This window comes from Periplaneta americana, chromosome 3 (assembly GCF_040183065.1).
Source record: "Periplaneta americana isolate PAMFEO1 chromosome 3, P.americana_PAMFEO1_priV1, whole genome shotgun sequence".
NCBI lineage: Eukaryota > Metazoa > Arthropoda > Insecta > Blattodea > Blattidae > Periplaneta > Periplaneta americana.
The window spans coordinates 74,147,278-74,166,341 of record NC_091119.1 but is presented as its reverse complement, the minus strand read 5'-3'; the positions used below and the strand labels follow the sequence as shown (position 1 = coordinate 74,166,341).

Below are 19,064 nucleotides of genomic sequence, written 5' to 3'. Positions count from 1 at the left end.
TCGCTGGCCACGGGTTGGTCCTCGGCGACCATCAGGAACACTTCATCCCGACCAAGACGGAGTATACGGCGCCGGACGTCCACCGTCGCATCGAGTAACCGCATGGCGTCGAGTCCCAGGACGACGTCCTCGGTGATGTTGGCGACGAACACCCACATCTCCAGTTTCCTCTTCCCCAAGGTCAGGTCCAGGAAGACCTCTCTCTGGATGGGCAAGCTCTCGCCTGAAGCAGTCCGTAGCTCGTATTGGCGCAGCGGCGTCCTCCCAGGTAGGCCACGCACGACGTCTGGTCTGGCGATAGTGAGCATCGCCCCAGTGTCCACCAGTACTCTGCATGGACGGCCTTTTATCCGTCCTTCAGCAATCAGCCCATCGTCGCATCTTCTGTCGACCGGTTTCAGGACGAGCCGAGGGGACGGTGATGATGGCGCCGACGTGCTCCTCCTAGCATCGGCCCCCTCTCTCTCCTGACTGTTGCCAGGTCGGTCGCAACTCCTCCGCAGGTGCCCAGGTTTACCGCAGGACCAGCAGGTGGGCACCCGTCGTCTCCGTTGCTCAGGCGACTGTTGGTTTCTCTCGGTGTCAGCCACCTCTCTCTCCGGCCGGTGGCCAGAGCGGTCGCAGTCCCTCCTTAGGTGTCCCGGTCTGCCACAGGACCAGCAGGTGGGTGCCCGTCGTCTCCGCCGCTCCGTTGACTGCTGGCGCTCCTCGACGTCGGCCACCTCTCTCTCCTGCCTGTGGCCGGATTGGTCACAGTCCCTTCTCAAGTGTCCCGGTTTGCCACAGGACCAGCAGGTGGGCGCCCGTCGTCTCCGCCGCTCCGTTGACTGCTGGCGCTCCTCGACGTCGGCCACCTCTCTCTCCTGCCTGTGGCCGGATTGGTCACAGTCCCTTCTCAAGTGTCCCGGTTTGCCACAGGACCAGCAGGTGGGCGCCCGTCGTCTCCGCCGCTCCGTTGACTGCTGCTCAGGTGGCTTCGGTTGGCGCCCCCCAGCATCCGTCGCCGTGACGCTCCTGATCCAGTGCGGTGCTGAGACTCCCGCCGCCGACTTGGCCGCCTCCATCCTGAGGGCCGCCGCCAGAGCTGCATTGATGGTGCGATGCTCTGCCAAGAGTAGCTGTTGCTTTATGTCCGGGTCTCGAACTCCGCTGCCGAAGGTGTAGGCCGCCTCTCCAGCGATGAAGTCATTAGGTAGGCCCCTGAGCGCCTTATGGGCCAGTTGTTCCACCGCCATCGCGAATTCTTGCAGGGACTCGCCTGACTGTTGGACCCTCGTTTTTAGTTGGGTCCTAAATGCTGCAGCAAGTTGATGGTCACCATAACGTCCCTCCAGGGCCGCCATTATCTCAGCGGCTGTCCCGTCTTCTGGAACGCTGTGAAGAATCTCCGACGCCTGTCCCTGAAGCGCGGCCAGCAGCTGAGTAGTTTTCTCTGCCGGCGTCCACCCATTGTGCTCTGCGATGGCCTCGAACTGGCGACGGAATATCGCCCAAGACGTCGTACCGTCGAACTTCGGCGTCTTGACGTTGTAATGTCTGGCTGAGGGCGATGGTTCCACATGGCCACTACATGAGGTCCTCAATTCTGACGTCGATCTTTCCACGGCCCGTTGAACTTCCTCGGCAATTATCTGTTTCTGTTCTCTAGCCTGGCGATCCACCAACGCGAGGATGTGCTTGTTTTCTACAGCATGTTGGTCCATCAGCACACACGTTTCCTCTTGACGACGTTCGAGATCGCGGATCTTGCCGTCGAAATGGTCTACATCCTGTCTCAACTCGGCTACTGTCTCGTTTATAGTTGACAAATTCTTGTTTAGGTTGTCCAAATCGGCCTTAAGTTCGTCTTTCACGATGGCGACAATTCCATCTACGTGGGCCGAAACGCTTTCAATTTGCGTAGTGACGTCATTTTTCACTCCGCTTATGTCGCCTTTCACTTCACTTATGTCACTTTTCATCTCTGTTTTCACATCACTTATGTCGTTCTTAACCTCACTGATGTGCTTGTTCATGTTATCTTTTACTTCACTGATATCGTTCTTCATTTCTGCTTTTACTGCACTTATGTCGTTTTTCATTTCAGCTTTCATTTCCGCGATGGCTTGCAGGATTTGCTGTAGGTTCTCCATTATCGATAATATCCCGGTTCTGACACCAGTGTGGGTTTTATTAGTAACAACAATGTAATTTATTCGTCACAACAATAATTCCTTTCTACAATTCACCTTAAACGCTCTCGTCAACAATTGGATCTTCACTCAACACAGTATTCGTTATAGCACTCCACCGACGACAATGACAGTTTACTTGGACTATTACGCACAACAATGAACTGTTAATCTTAACTAATATTTACAAAGCACTATTTACAAATCAGAACTACCAGTTCTCAGTTCACAGTTCTTCTATCTCAGTCACTCGAGTTCACAGTATCTCGAACCACAGACCTTCAGAGACAGTTCACTGTACTCGAACTCGGGTCCCTCCAACTGCGGTCCACTGCACTCGAACTCAGGTCCCTCCAACTGCGGTCCACTGCACTCGAACTCAGGCCTTCGGATGCTGACGCAGATGCGGACGCACACTCGAGTCGAACTCTGGCTTGCTTGCTCTGGCTTACTCACTGACGGAATAACTGAAAACTCTACAACAACCCCGTCTAGTTCGCTGGCGCCTGCTCTTTTATAGCAAAATCATAGTTGCGAGAACCTTCTACAGGTGTGTAGAGAATTATCTCAATATCTCTACATCGACAGACGTCTGGAATAATCGGGAAGGTCGTTCCACATCCACTGCGTAGCAGCTGCGCGCGCAGACTCGTCGCGTGACGTAATACACCCTCTCTCCCTTCTCTCCACCGCGCGACGTCACCCAATGTTCCGTGGAGCCCGTGCGATCTGCTTTCTTGCGGGACGCTGGTCGTGAGTTCGAATCTCACGTCGCTGTCACAGTATTATTTTCATAGGAAATCATTTCATTCCCAAATTTATTTTTCATTTGTGCAGGTTTCTTTTTCATAGAGGGTACGTTTCAGCATGGTTTTACTGTATGTATGTATGTATATATATATATATATATATATATATATATATATATATATATATATCTGTGTGTGTGCGTGCGTGCACATAAATTTTTGTATTGGAAACAGTGTGATGAGTTACTTATATTGAAATCTCCGGAATAATAGAAATTGAAATTCTTTAGCTTCCAGATCAGAATTCGCAATCACTTGCAATAACAAAATCTTGGTTTGAGAAGATGGCAGTCAATCCGATGGAGTTAATAATGTCAGTCTGTCGCCAGCCATTTACAGAACTGCGTTTGGCAGGCATGCAAGTTCTGCAGGTTCTGGCAGAACAACAGTGGGGCCAAGAATGCATTAACAGTACTCCAGGTAAGCGAGTGGCTTGTGTAAGAAAAAACTATGATATTTCACAGAATAATAGTCTGTAGGACTGACATGTTCCAAAGAAATAAATGATTCAGTAGACAGTTTTGTTATTGCTTCTACAAATTCGTTAAATTCAAGAGATATTTAGTTTCAACAATATAAACAAAAATTGTAATTTTGTTTCTCATTGTGTTTTAAATAATCAAAATGTAAATTTTCTTATTTGTATTTATCAGAATGCCTAAAAAATTAAGATTGTGAATAATTCCAATATGTTAAATGCCAACTGGACGTGTTTGTGAGAAATGGTTGAAGAAATTTTGGAATGTAGAAACTGTCTTGTGCCATTGTGGCATAAATCAGTGAAGTGTCGTAAACAGTAATAGTTGTTGTTGTTTAGTCAACTGTCTAAAGACAGATTTGAACCTCACAAGTAATACCGACAAGGCACCACTAACGAGGCATCTAGGCCAGGAGATAATGGGATAGGGTGACCAGTTTCGTTCCCCCTCCAGTGCATCGCTGACTAGTAACATATTACACTAATAGACTTCAGGCGCAAACAAATAATTGCTCTTCCTCAGTCACATATCAAGTGAGATGTACTGCCCAATAATAGATGTACTTATCCACCAGAACCTTAGTTAGAGGTAACAGTAATAGTAACCTAATAATTTCAGATCCAGTGAAATTTCTAAGAAATAATTTTGACTTACTGGTATAATATGAAGCAATGAAAAAGTATTTGAATAGTTTAGGCCAGATGCCAAGTACATGTGAATCTAAGAAAGTTGTCAGCTTTTGACTGTAGTGACAGGTAACCACAGAAATGAGTTGTTTCCACAGGCTTCAAGGGAAATTTAAGTGGTTAAAAATGAAAACAAAAAACACGATCATTGATTGATGTGGTTATTGAATTGGTGTGGCCATTTTGGCGTATAGGTATATTGTGTGGAATGCACAATCATGTGTTAATTAACTGACGTCATCTTACGACAGATTGGAATTCGATCTTTGCAGGAGAGCATAGGTTTGATCTTACCTACCTTTCTCATGTGACAGTTACCGCACTGCCATCATGTTGTCAGTTCACTATCACTTATGCTTCTTCAGATTAACAACCACAAGTATTGAGTATAAACCATTTTTTTAATTATATGCTGTATTTAATATTAGCTTACAATCACAAGTAGATTTTCACATTTTACTTATCTATACTAATAATAAAACTGTAACGTAAATTTTTTGGTAATTTTCGTTTTTACAAAAATACTTATTGATCTTAACATGTATAATTAATAATTAACTATTCTGAGAACGAAAATCGCAGCTTTTAAATTTTTGTTTGTATGTCTGTCTTTTCACTCTATAGTGACTGAAATGATTTCTATGAAAATTGATATGTAAAATAAGTTAGTTTTCATTTAGATTTTAGACTTTTGTTGTTTAGTCAACTGTCCAAAGACAGGTCTGAATCTCAATTGATACCAAGAAAGCACCACTTATGAAGCAATTAGACCAGGAGATAATTAGGTAGGGTGGCCAGTTCCTTTCCCCCTCCGTTGCATATCTTGCTAACTAGCTACATATTACACTAGTCAGACTTGATGCATATAAACAATTGTTCTTCCTCTGACACATATCATCAAGTGAGATGTACTGCCTGATAATAGATGTACATATCAGCCAGAACCTCAATCAGAGCATATTTTTAGGCTATATGACATCCAAAATACTTTCTATAAGGCTGCCTGAAGTAAGTAAATCGAAATATATCTCGTTTAGTATTGATTATAGACCACAGGTCAGCTCTTCTGATGGTCAAGACTTGAGCCACCCCTGCCCAAGCAGGAGGCCTTGCCCCACTGGGGATTTACGGCTTTTCTTATTAGTATTGATTTCTTAGGAGAATGTTACATAACAAAAGTTTCTTTTATAGTACATTATGCAACGAGCCTATAATGGTAGTAATTAAGACGCGAGGATGTTTATGAAATGAGTGCGAGTTTCATAATTTTCATAAGAGCGTCTTAATTACCATTATAGGCAAGTTTCATGCGACTTTTTATGCTCGACCATATTTCTAACTTGAAATTATTCATAAGTATTCATGTTACTGTTATGTGAGTGAGTGCAATAGCCTACCTCATAAATTGTGAGATGTGCACAGACGAGAAAGTATTGATTTTTTCCAGGAAACGAATGTCGACGACCTTGATATAATCTAGAGAGTAAGATAAACATTAATCTTGATATAACCTTGAAATTGAATTCGACATTGAAAAACGAGATGACAAATTGAATTTATTTGAATATTATTTACAATTAACGCTAATTATTATAGTAACAGAACATAACCTTCTGCGACAGTATTGGATTTCCAGCCTCCGTGACGTTTCGCTAGTTGTCTTTCGATTGCATATCCGAGAATAATCGAAAACCTGAACTTTAATGAATGCATTAAAGGGCTGCTACCAGGTGTATAATTACTACATTTAAACATGGTCGAGCATAAAATTCTTACTGACAAGTTTTATTCCATGCAAAATTTTGATAGGATTTATAGTTAACGAGATAGGTTGGTTGGTTGGTTGGTTTGGTTGGTTGGTTGTGGTTGGTTGGTTGCCAATACTGTGGTATCATGGCAATGAAGCTCTCAGCCATCTTGCAGTCCAATATTTTTCTGGGATGTTGAGATGAACAATTAACGAGATATGTGAATCCGTGTATTTTATGTCAGTGCTGCCTCAATCAAACGTTATAATAAGTTTCTTTAAGGCAGCTTTGCAAGATGAATGAAGAGTGTAGTTAAATTTAATACTTCTTGTAGATAATAAACTTTGTCATGAATTAAGAAATTACCGCAATCAACATGGTGCCTTCACTGAATATTTTGTACAAAAAATAATAAAAAATGCTAATATTAAAATCATATCGATATAGGCCACTTAATTATTTGATTTCAACAAGAAAACTGCATGACTCTTTTGTTACATTTTGATCCTTATTGTTACTTTGCTGTTTTACGAGTAAAATTATGGACATAATTAATATTTTCAAGAGACTAATAGCTCATGATTATTGATCAGCCTCTTGGGCTAATGGGCAGAGCTTCTGACTACAGTTCTTGAGGTCCTGGGTTCGATTCTCGGTTAGAACACAGAAATTTTTCCTTAAGGGGTTAGGTACAGCTTACAGCAGTAAATTTTTTGGAAATATTCAAGATTTTTTTCCTCCATTACTGTAAATTGTACAATAATGAAAAGTGGTATGTGTAAAATACTGTCCTGCTATATGAAAGAATACTTTTACGATTAAAAAAAAAATTTATATATATATATATATATATATATATATATATATATATATATATATTCAGAATTCAAAATGTTAGCAGTTCACTGTGCAGTGATGAAGCGTTTCTCTCATAACTCATAAACTTGTTAACTTAACTTTTTCATGTTCTCGCTCTTTTATTTTATAGCTGAAACTCACGTTTACAATATCATGCTCTTTCAACTACATTCCTTAATAAATATTTTTTTTTTTATTTTGTGTTATAAAAAAGTACTGATATTTAACCATTTTTTTAAATGAATTTATTTTTTTCAGACAATCTATCAAAGGTAGAAAAGTGAGATTGCATCATATTGTAAATATGACATGCATAAATACACACAAAAAATGTCATCACTGAATGTTGGATAGTTTTTTAGTTATGAGGGAAAAACCTCATCACTGTACAGTGAACTGAATTTTGAAAAAAAAAAGTGTAAATAATTTTTTTTAAATCGTAAAAATATTTTTTTCGTATAGCAGAAGGACAGTGATTTACACATACAATTTTTATTACTGTACAAGATACAGTAATGGAGGAAAAAAATGTTGAATATTTCCAAAATTTTACTGCTATAAGCTGTACCTAACCCCTTAAAGGAGAATGTTCCTGTGTTCGTCCATGGTCTAGATATTAGGTTTAGTTTAGGTTTAAGACTTCTCCTGGCACCATACATTGATAGTTATCCTATCATACCATATCATTGGGGCAACGTAACTCTGTCTTACAGGCGTCCCAACCTCAGAAGTGGGTTACAAACAACATAGAGTTAGTATAATATAGCGTGTATAGCTGATCAGAAGGCTACTGAGGGGTATCAACATCGAAATACGGACGAGCCACATGATTTTGGGACAAAAGCAGCCTATTTCTGTTGACTGACATAGGCGCGTAAAGATTTTTCTTAGGAAATACTGTAATTTTGTTCGATCTAGCACAATAAGTATAAATATTACGTTGTTTCTATTATACCTAAGTATAATGAAGTTCACTGATTGTCTAAACTCCCGCTATTCGACCGAGAATATATTATTATTATTTATTAAACTTAATGCCCGGACACTTGGACTTTGTATAAGACCACTGGTCTGCTTACTTTCCGATTTAATTCACCTCCAGACTTGTATTCAAAATTTTTCATGTCGCTGCATTATTAATATGGCAACAGTTAATCGTAATATTAGTCTTTGTGTAAAACACATGCTGGTGAAGAATTAATGGAAAGGAGAACATGGCCTGATGTATCATTATAAGGAAAGAAACAAATTGAATAGTTACGCGTGTTTTATACACTAATAATAATAATAATAATAATAATAATAATAATAATAATAATAATAATAATAATAAATGATAAAGTAGAATACCATAGGAAGAAAGCAATAGCCAAAAGGGAAGTACGCAAAAATCATCGAGAAAGTTGGGAAAACTTTGTACACTTTCTGGAAAATGATATCACTAGATCACAACCTAAAATATTTAAAGTTTTAAAAAATCTCAACAATGAAATAAGAGAGAGAGAGTACATCTGAACTGCATCACAAACAGTACATGGAGTAATTATTTTCAGAATCTATGGACAAAAACGGAGGAAACATTCCCCCTTCTGTTTTCGGGTAATACTAACCATGAGACAATTACAATGGAAGAGTTAATTACTGTCATTAAAAATCTCAAGAGCAACAAAGCACCAGGAGAAGACCACATCAATCTTGAACTATTTAAATTTTCAAGCCAACTTTTCTTGGAAAGATTTCTTAATTTTTTAAATATGATTTTGGAGGGACAGGTACCACCAGAAAGTTGGGGAAATGCAATTATAATACCGATCTTCAAGAAGAACAATCGCCAGGACTGTGATAATTATTGTGCGATCAGTTTATTGAATTCAGGCTACAAAATCTGTGCCAATATAATAAAAAACAAATTATCAAAATTTTATGACAATCTCATTGGAGAGGAACAAATGGGATTTCGTAAAGGAAGATCATGCACAGATGGATATTATACAGTGAAACTATTATTAGAAAAACACAAAGAATTGAATATCGAGACACATATGGCTTTTGTGGATTTCAAGAAAGCCTTTGATAAAGTAGACAGATCAAGGTTGTTACAAATTTTAGTAGACGACAATGTTCCACAACAGTTTATCCACAATATTCATAACATATATAACCAAAATAAAATAGCAATTAAACAAGATGTTAAGCTATCTTCTTGGACACCCATCAATACTGGTGTAAGGCAAGGATGTGGATTATCATCCATTCTCTTTATTATTTATATGAACCAAATAATTAAAGAGTGGAAGCAAACTCGCCGTGGATATATACAAATTAACAGACACCTTAAATTGGATTCAATTCTCTTTGCAGACGATTTGGTATTATTAGCACTTTCAGAAGACGACCTCCAAAGGTCAATATATAATTTGCAGCAAGTAGCAGCCACATACAATATGGAAATTTCAACAGATAAAACAAAAATTATGGCATTCTGTGGGAAATACCCAATAGAAAGTAAAATTTGTCTTGATAATAAAATATTAGAAAGATGTAATAGTTTCCCATATTTAGGTTACAATCTTTCCATTTTTAAGAATTCGACATATCAAGAAAATTAATAAATACACAAGAGCTATGGGCATTATAAATAGTGTAATGAAACCATTCTTGGTTCAAAAACACACCCGCATACGTCTCTACAACACATTGGCACGACCGATGCTCAGCTGTGGCAGCGAAGCATGGACACTGAGGAAAGCAGATAAAAGCAGAATAACAGCTTGTGAAATGCGATTCATGCGAAGAACAGAGGGCTATACTAAATGGGATCTGAAAAGAAATTGTGAAATTTTAAAGGAACTAAAAACTCAACCAGTTTTAGATTACATTGTTCAATATCAGTCTAATTGGAAACATCATTTGGAAAGAATGAGTAATAGTAGACTCCCAAAGGCAATTTATAATTATGTACCACATGGCCAAAGATCTGTGGGTCGTCCTGCTAAGAGATGGCATGAAAATTTTATGTGAGACTATAACAGGCCTTGTGGCCTAACACTTGTCAGGCAGAAGAAGAAGAAGAAGAAGAAGAAGAAGAAGATAATAATTCCGAATATATGAATCACTTAGAATCAAATCAAACTGCACTTCATCCAAAAATCTGATTTTTCAGGAAAAACGAAAAACTAGTGCAGTTAGACTCCAAACAGTGATTTTACTACTAAAGTTAAGGTAGACAAATTGCAATTTGACTCCAAACGAGTAGTTTATCAATTCCCTGCAAAATTCCGGATAGCTAGCATAGATATGACAGAGTTGGAGTTGAGGTGTTTTATTGCCACACGCTACCTTATAAATGCAGCTATTCCTAGAGATCTTCATTGTACTGGAAGTTGTTCTGGACTGGAAAGAGTTTTACCTGACATCTGATGCGATAAAAGAATTATTTGGTATCAAAGGTGCCAATCCAATGCAGAAAACTGCAAAATATCTCCAAAAACCATATGGACTAAGTGAGATATTGCTTAGAGTATTTCGTGTTATCCCATAGAGAATGAAAAGTGCTGCCTAACCATAAATTGCATTCTATGATTCAATTTTATACATTATATTCCAAATGCATATTCTGCCTAGCGTGACATATCTCACACCCTTCATTGTTCAACCTAAGCATTGTTTCAAATTTGTATTAATTGTAATATGTGTTTCTGAGATCAAAATAGATATACAAACACATAATATAACAAATTTATAAATTGAAAATAAATCATGCAAAAACAGATTAAACCCCAATTCAGTTATACGTTTTTTTTCTTCAGACCACCATATAAACGTATAAATGAAGTTTTACTGTATATAACATAATCTATAGATAAGTAAATATCTAATGCTTTTGATTTAACAATCGAGTTATTCTCTTTCTTGTTTCCCTGTATTTAGATGTAAGATCTGTATTTTTTTTTGTCGTGGTTCATAGTGTGTTAAATGATCCATATTCATTTCTCCTTCTTGAGAACACAATGCACAATTTGGAGTAGACAGGTAAATGTTTACCTGTAAGGAGTCTGAACATGGTCACAGCAGATTTATGTGGTAGGTCAGAAATTAAATGAAGTCTCTGTAGTAAATTTTTCCAATGGGAATTTTCTGTAGTATTTAATATTTAGACATAATTATTTTTAATTTTATTTTTAATAACTTGTTTTATTGAATAACTAGCCGTACCTGTGCGCTCCGCTGCACCTGTTAGAAATAAATATAAAGTAATTAAAGAATTAAAATAGGACATTTGATCCAGGGAACATTCGTGTTTGATAGAAGGATAAATCGTTGAATACGTTACTTAATTTAAATTGTCTTTAAATTATTAAAATGCGATCATTTTCGTCTAGAGAGCACTCATTTGGTGCAATCACAATTCCTTTAACATGTTTCTTATTTGTTATTACATGCAACCATAGTTTAATGAATGTAAAAAATAGCCTATTAAGTTTTCTGTGGATAAGAAGTTATTTTAATCTTACCTGTCCTCGATTCACTCAGAAGTTACTATAATAACATTATAGCATTATGTCCATCTAGAGAAACTACACTTTCCAATGGTGAAATAACAATTAATTATACAAATCGGTTAATTTTAGCATCCGATATTACTTCATACAAACACACAAACATTCTCTGTAGGCTATGTTTAATATCTTTCGATTGTTGTTGTCCAAGGCCCCTTATAGACGAAGTCATTTTTTCTTATTTCATTGCACCGCCTTAGATGGCATTATTTTAATTTTAAAACTCATTTATCTCATTAAATATCAGTCCTATCAAAATTTTGCAAAGAGTAAAACTTATCGGAAATCATTTTTAAAGAAACGTTTGTTATGTAACATTTTTTACAAAAATCAATAATAAGCGAGATATTTCGATTTATTTAATTCAGGCCCCCTTATAACCCCCCCTTTCAAATAAAGTATTTTGAATGTCATATAGCCTAAAATCTAAGTTACAACGAACTTAATTTATATTCCAATTTTCATATAAATCGGTTCAGCCATTATCGTGTGAAAAGGTAACAAACATCCAGATAGACAGACAGACATACAAACAAAAATTTCAAAAAAGCGATTTTCGGTTTCAGGGTGGTTAATTATATATGTTAGGATCAATTATTTTTGGAAAATCGTAAATTACCAGAAAAATTTCGGCTACAAATTTATTATTAGTATAGATATTGAAAATTATAGTTTTCTTTTTGTTCGATTTCATTGCCTTTCTTTGCTAGAATGGAACCAACATTCTAGTAAAGAAATACCGCTTATACCATTATGTGCAGGAATGCACTGAAGAACTGTGATTTTATTTAAACTTTGGATTTGTTTAATCATTGAATGGATTTCTTTTGTTTTTTCTATTTTTGGTTGATTTGTTGATACTATTGATTGATTGTATTGTCTGATTGAATGATCGTCCACCTCTGCTTCGGCATGTGGATGTGAGGCCAGCAGCCGGCTGGTCAGCCATGGTCCTTTGTGGGCTGTCGTGCCTCGGATTATTATTTTATTGATTGCATTGTGGCTCTAGAGTCACCTAATATGGCTATATTCTTGCAGTGATGACTCCAAAGAAATAAATTTTGAAGGGATGTATAAATGGCTTCCACTTTTCCATCAGAATTTGTAGTATTTTTCTCTTCAGTTGTACCTACACCGATTTCACATTTCTGTTAACCCTACTTGTCTGTGGTGTAATAATCATGATGAAGATCTGGAACACATTCTTCTATACTGTCCATCCGTAAACCACAAAAGAAGTAAATTAAAATCATCAGTACCAGTTGCAGAAGACACAGCTCTCCAGTATATATTGACTACACTCCAACTCTGGCTACTAGCAACAGGCATCTACTGTATAATGAACACTGATCAAAATACCTCTCATTTCTCGTGAAAAGCAACAACCGAATAGACTACAGTGAACTATAGTGGACTTTATGTTGTCAGCAAACAGGTGGATACATTAAGAAGATTGATTGATTGATTGATTGATTGATTGATTGATTGATTGATTGATTGATTGATTGATTGATTGATTGATTGATTCTCCACATTCTTATAGAAGGAAAAGAATTCACAAGTACCACCTGTTCCAACTCCTTCCTCAAGATCCATGAGAGAGTCATCTATGTATGTGTGTGTATGTATGTATGTATGTAGTATGTAGAGTTTCCAGTGTTAGAATTTTTGCTTCTTAAGTATAGGTTGTATTGTATAGCTACACGAAAATTCTCCTTTTGTTTAGTTATTCCCAGAGTTTCTTTGAATTTTAGGATTTCTTGTATGAAATTTTTCTGGGTTTTTAGCTTGTGTCTACAATTTTCATATTTGTTTTATTTTTCAAAATCTGGAAGTCTTATAAGTCAATAGGGCTTGAGTATCTAGTTCTAATATAATTGGTTTGTTGTCTGTTATAGCTTGTAATAATATAACTGATGTTATTTTAGTTGTTGATAATCCTCCAGCATTCTACTGCAAGATGTTGGTTGTTCCTCCGCCTATAGTTTTACTCACTTTGCAAGCATATTTGCTCCCAGGGGACACCACGGGGAGGCAAGTAACTTTGTCCCCCAATAGCACTTCAACCGAAAAGTACAGCACTACAGAACTTAAGCACACAACCAACATTCTTCCATAAAACTGATCATCTTTTTCAAAAACACAACTTGAAAGCCAAAACTGAACAAAAACCTCAAATGCTGAATCCATTGGACGACCAAATGTATAATGCCAATCTCTCAGTAAAAGAAATAATAAATAAAAATGACACAACTCCATTAGTAACCAAGCAACTAACATTGGAAGAAATAAATAAGAAGTTCCCAGAACCAGAGTGGCTAAGAATCTTCACAGATGGCTCCAAAATGAAGAGTGAAAATGCAGGATCTGGCATTTACTCGGCCTTGTTTAGTGAGTATGTTACAGTAGGTGCAAACACAGCCTTTGATGGAAAGGTAAAAGCTATAGAAGTGGCACTTAAGAACCTTCTATTCGGTTTGAAAATGTTCACAAAAGCCGTTGATCTTAGCAGATTCAAAAGCTGCAATCCAGGCAATAATTTCCAACCAAACACCAGAAAATGAAACCGTCTTGAAATGCCGTAAACTCCTAAAGCACCTAGGACATCAGAACAAGTCAATAGCTTTCCAGTAGATACCTTCACATGTTGGACTATTTGGCAATGAAATGGCAGATCAACTTGCTAAAAAGGGCACTAAAACTTAAACAATAATCCACTCCAAATCAAACCTATGCAGGAAGATTGAAGAAATCAAGAAAGCATTTCAAATGCAAAACACGCAAGAAAATATTACAGCTGCCAGAGGTAAGTCATAGGAAAAAAATTGATGAACTATCAACAGAAGTAAAATATAAAGGCCGCAAGGAAGCTGTAGCAAAATTTAAGTTGATGTCAGGACACGACTGCCTGGCTCACCATCTACACAGGATAGGCATTACCAATCCAACAGATGTGTTTTGTGCAAAACCCTGACCAAATCATGGACAAACACCTTCTGTTCTGCCCAGCCTTAAACCCAACTGCACAACAGGCTGAGGACCTTGTTAACTTGTACTGGGAAGCTAGAGAGGAAATGACTTGATCGTCAATTCTAGTCATTGGAAAATAATAATAATAATAATATAACTGGTGTAGTATTAACTGCACCTGTTATCAGACATAAAGCTAAATTTTGAGTGTGTTCAAGTAATACTTTATCTTTTAGATGATATTAAAATTTCACTACATTATTTTAAAACCAGTTTTATGTACACATTATAAGTTGTATTCAGTATTGTTCTAGAGCTTCTCCATTTACGTAGTACCTTTTTTAGTACAGGGTGATTATAATTAATCTGACGGTGTTCAGCATGGCAAAGCATGGACTCCAATGATCGTAGGAGTGTGAAACCTCATACCTTGTAGATATGCTAACCAATGCGCTCGCGAATTATGACAAAAAAATAATTAGTTCCAAGTTTCGCCACCAGGTGTAAATGTGGCGCTGTAAGCAGCTAAAACTTGCAATTATCTGTAACTCTGATGTCAGTATGTTCTTCCAGTTGCATTGCATTGTCAGTTCCCTGTTGTTTGGTGACGTGTGTTGATTCTGTTAGTGAAGTGAATGTTTGTTGAAAATTTAGAAGGTTGAACTTTTCCTTGGGAAACGCAATGGCTATTGAGAAGAGAGACCGTGCACTGCTAGTGAAGTTTACCAGAATGACAGCAATAGCAATGCTGTATTGCGAGAATATCGCCGACAGAAACAGTTGAGAAGAGGCTCCATGTCAATTAATTATGGCGAGTCCTTGGCATCAACCCCTTTGATTAGATTACGTCCCTTTGATTTGCTTACCTGGTTGGGTTTTTCCGAGGTTTTCCCCAACCAAAAGACAAATGCCGGGTAATATTTTGGCGAATTCTCGGACCTCACCTCATCTCACTACATCTCGCCAAAATATTGTAAAAAATTGCACAAAATTTTAAAAATTGTAGAAAATTACTGAATTGTAAAACTATAAAAATTTGTAAAAATTGTAATTGTAATTGTAAAATTCTGACTTGTTCCACATCTTAAAGCTTCATTGCTCATGTAAGATCTATGGAATAAAATAAATGAATGAATGAATGAAGAAAGTGATGAAAAGATTCGAGGAAACAGGTGAATTAGGTGTCGCACCAGGGAGAGGACGGCCTGACCTAAAGGCTAGCATACAAAGACATGTCGCTCTGATTTCACCAGATACGCTGCAAGCAACTGTCGACCATGCCATGTTATGGAGACATGTTGCTGAGTTGGTAGGCCATGTTGAACAGTGTTTGTAACCATATTCCCTAATAAACGTGCCATTATCATGCATTTGTTCTTTCCTGACTTTTTCCTGCGCCCATACCACGTTCTGACTGGTTATAGCACCATATCTTCACCTGGTGGCAAGATGCGAAACTAATTTTTTTTTTTTAATAATTCGCAAGTGCATTGCTTAATTAGCATAAATTTAAAAGGCATGATGGGACCGATAAGCTAATATACTATTAGTGACAATTAAAATTTATTTCATGTGCCGTCTATGCTTATCCTTATTTAACAAGTATATTGGTTATACAATATTTTGTTACATAATATATCAATTGAACGTTTTCGGCTCTATGGAGCCATCTTCAGAAACAAGTAAGCCCATATGTATGATATAAGTACACAGTATATTACCGTACAAGTAAACTCAATTAATATTAATTAACATGCTTCTGTGTAAAATCGATGATTGTATGGCAATAATTACATTATAAATACAAAGCGGCTATGTGGGCCGTATTAGAGTTAAAATTGTTAATGATAAAATTACATAAAACACTTAAAATTATTATAATCAGGAATAATAGTTGTCCAGTTTGATGCCTGTGTGGATATCCATAATTTGGTAGTAGCTGGGGCAACAACTGTAGGGGAAGAAAGTATCAAATGTAATGCTATGGTCAAAGTTACTATGATGCACATTACCAGAACAAAGTATACACATATCTCACAATGCTATTATTGCCATGATCTTAATAATTCACATGAAACTATTACAGAACATCTCGTGTAGAGATTTTATAAGTACGTAAGCGCACGGAACAGTTGTTTATTAATTAAAAGTTTGAAATATTATAAGGGCAGAATTTATGCAAAATTGATAAGAGAAAATATAATTGACTGTGTCTTGGGTTGAAACTTGTGTGAATTTAACTTACTATGGTGAGTGTATCGGATGTGTTCTTGAACTCACTGAAGACAGAAAGCAACTGCTTGGTGCGCTCCGTGTACAGAAATTACGTAAACTATGTTACAGCTGATGGTGGAAGGGGGGGGAGAATATTGGTAGGTTGAAAACCCATCACGTGTATTGCGTGCGTTCAGATTAAATAACGGATTATACGGCAATATACTGCGTACTTATATCATACATATGGGCTTACTTGTTTCTGATGATGGCTCCATAGAGCCGAAAACATTCAATTGATATATTATGTAACAAAATATTGTATAACCAATATACTTGTTAAATAAGGATAAGCATAGACGGCACATGAAATAAATTTTAATTAATTAGCATATCTATGAGGTTTCACACTGCTACTATCATTGCAGTCCGTGCTGTGCTACACTGAACACCGTCAAGGTGGTTATGATTAAACTGACAGAGTTTCAATTGCTGCACAGTATGAATTTTGTCCGGATACTAGTGTAAAATGCACCACAAAATCTTGCGAACTGTTGACCAGGGGAGCGACAATCCACGTGACACAGCTCGAGCACTGGTTGCACGGTCAGCTACAGCTACAGAAACTTCGTCATTGACTTCCATGGGAATGGGCCACCATCCTCTCCCTGGTGTGGCATCTAATTCACCTGTTTCTTCGAATTTTTTCATCACTTCAGCCCATTAATTGACATGGGACCTCTTCTCAACTTCTCTCTTAATATTATTGAAATCATGCTTTCCATGATTTTTGCTAAATGACTGGTTGGTTAATGATCTTGGTCTATAATTATTAATATCAGATGCAGCTTTGCCTGGTTTTAGTGTAGAAATAATAATAGCTTTCTTCCAATTTGTTGGGACAGAAGTTTTCCAAGCAATGTTGTAAAAATTTAACAATGTAATTTTAGCTTTAATACTTAGATGTTTTATAAATGCAGAGTGAATTATGTGAGGACCAGGTGCTTTATTATTTTTTAAGTTATTGATGATTAGATTTAGTTCAGACAGTTTAAAAGGTTCATAGAAAATTCTTTCTGTTGAGGTTAAATAACTGTTTTATGTTGCCTATTTTTCTCTTTAATTTCATTTTTCATAATCTTTTGCTCTTGTTTGCAGCGTTTTGGTACTTAGCGTAAAATTAGTATTATAGATTCGATTTTTGAGTCATCTGTTATTTGTTTATTTCTATATATTATGGGTTGCTTCGGATTATTTTCTTTTTTAATTGTAGATAATGCTTATAAATTTTTAGTACTATCCTTTCTGTAATCTAAATGCTCGATAAATTTATTAAATGGTCTTCTTTAAGTATCAATTAATGTCCGTTTAAAAAATTGCTGTTTTCTTCTTCCAGTTTAATATCTTTTCCTTATCTTTACAAAATGTAACTGCTTTTCTAGCCTCTTCACGATCATTTTTTAATTTTTCTAATTCTTCTGTCCAGAAAGGTTTGTATGTCCTAACTTTTCCTCTCGGAATGTACTTCTGTGTTGTTTCAATTAAAATTTGCATATATTGGAATTTATACGAGGGTGGATTGGAAAGTAACGCACAATAATTAAAAAAAAAAGTCTAATAGGTAAACAAAAATAAAAAAATAGACGAATGAACTCACATCTTTTAGCTACTTTTCTACATAGGTGCCAAGTTTCTCAACACATTTTGTCCCAACATGGTACCAGTTTGAGTATACCCTGTTCATAGAAGTCCATTCGGTTGCAGTATAGCCATCTGTGGACAGTTGATTGCACTTCTGCATTGGTCGCAAAGTGATGACCAGCCAGAAATTTCTTCATGGGACCAAACAAATGAAAGTCCGACAGTGCAAGGTCTGGACTGTATGGTGGATGCTGGAGCACCTCCCAACCAAATGTGTTCATTTTCTCACGAACAGAAGCCGCAATACAGGGGCGAGCATTGTCATGAAGAACTTCGTCATCAGCATTAATGTTACGACGTTTGTCACAAAGGGCATGATGTAACCTTATCAATGTTTGAATGTAGGCTGCAGCATTCACAGTGGTCCCGTGTTTAGCAAAGTCCACCAACAAAACACCATGCATATGTAGAAGCAGCATGTTTCCACTCCATAGAGGCCTGTTTTGTTTCGGGTGTGTAGTGGTGTGCCCAGAATTCATCACCAGTGACAATTCCTTTCAGAAAGTCATGCCTTAAGTGGTCCAAGCATGTCATCATTCGCTGGCCCTTGTGGTCGTCTGTCAGGTTCTTAGGCACCCAGCAGGCACTAACTTTATGAAATTTCGCTGTGTCATGCACAATATCATACACCGCACCATATGAAATGTTGAACTACTAAGATAAGGTTCGCAGTTGGATCCGCCGGTCATTCAGAATTGCCGCCTCAATGCCTGTGACATTCTGCTGGGTTGCAGTTGTTATCAGCCATCCAGAACGTGGCGAATCACAAAGGTTCTCATGGCCGTCTGTGAAGAATGCGCCCCACCTGGAGATGTTGCTATGGTCCATACAGTCTTCCCCATACACACCACACATGTCCCTGTGAATTT

General features: G+C 37.4%; 1 protein-coding gene across 9 annotated transcripts in view; it reads left to right on the top strand.

Moving 5' to 3' along the window:
• LOC138696171 (26S proteasome non-ATPase regulatory subunit 5) overlaps positions 1-19,064 on the top strand; it is a 109,362-nt gene that overhangs the window by 78,326 nt on the left and 11,972 nt on the right. For 8 of the 9 annotated variants that reach the window (XM_069820773.1, XM_069820766.1, XM_069820768.1 and 5 more), the window contains one exon: positions 3,211-3,400. The exons of the other annotated variant lie outside the window; for it this stretch is intronic. In XM_069820773.1, the coding sequence (XP_069676874.1) occupies positions 3,211-3,400 (190 nt within the window). The remainder of the gene's footprint in view (positions 1-3,210; positions 3,401-19,064) is intronic. 9 annotated transcript variants of the gene reach the window in all.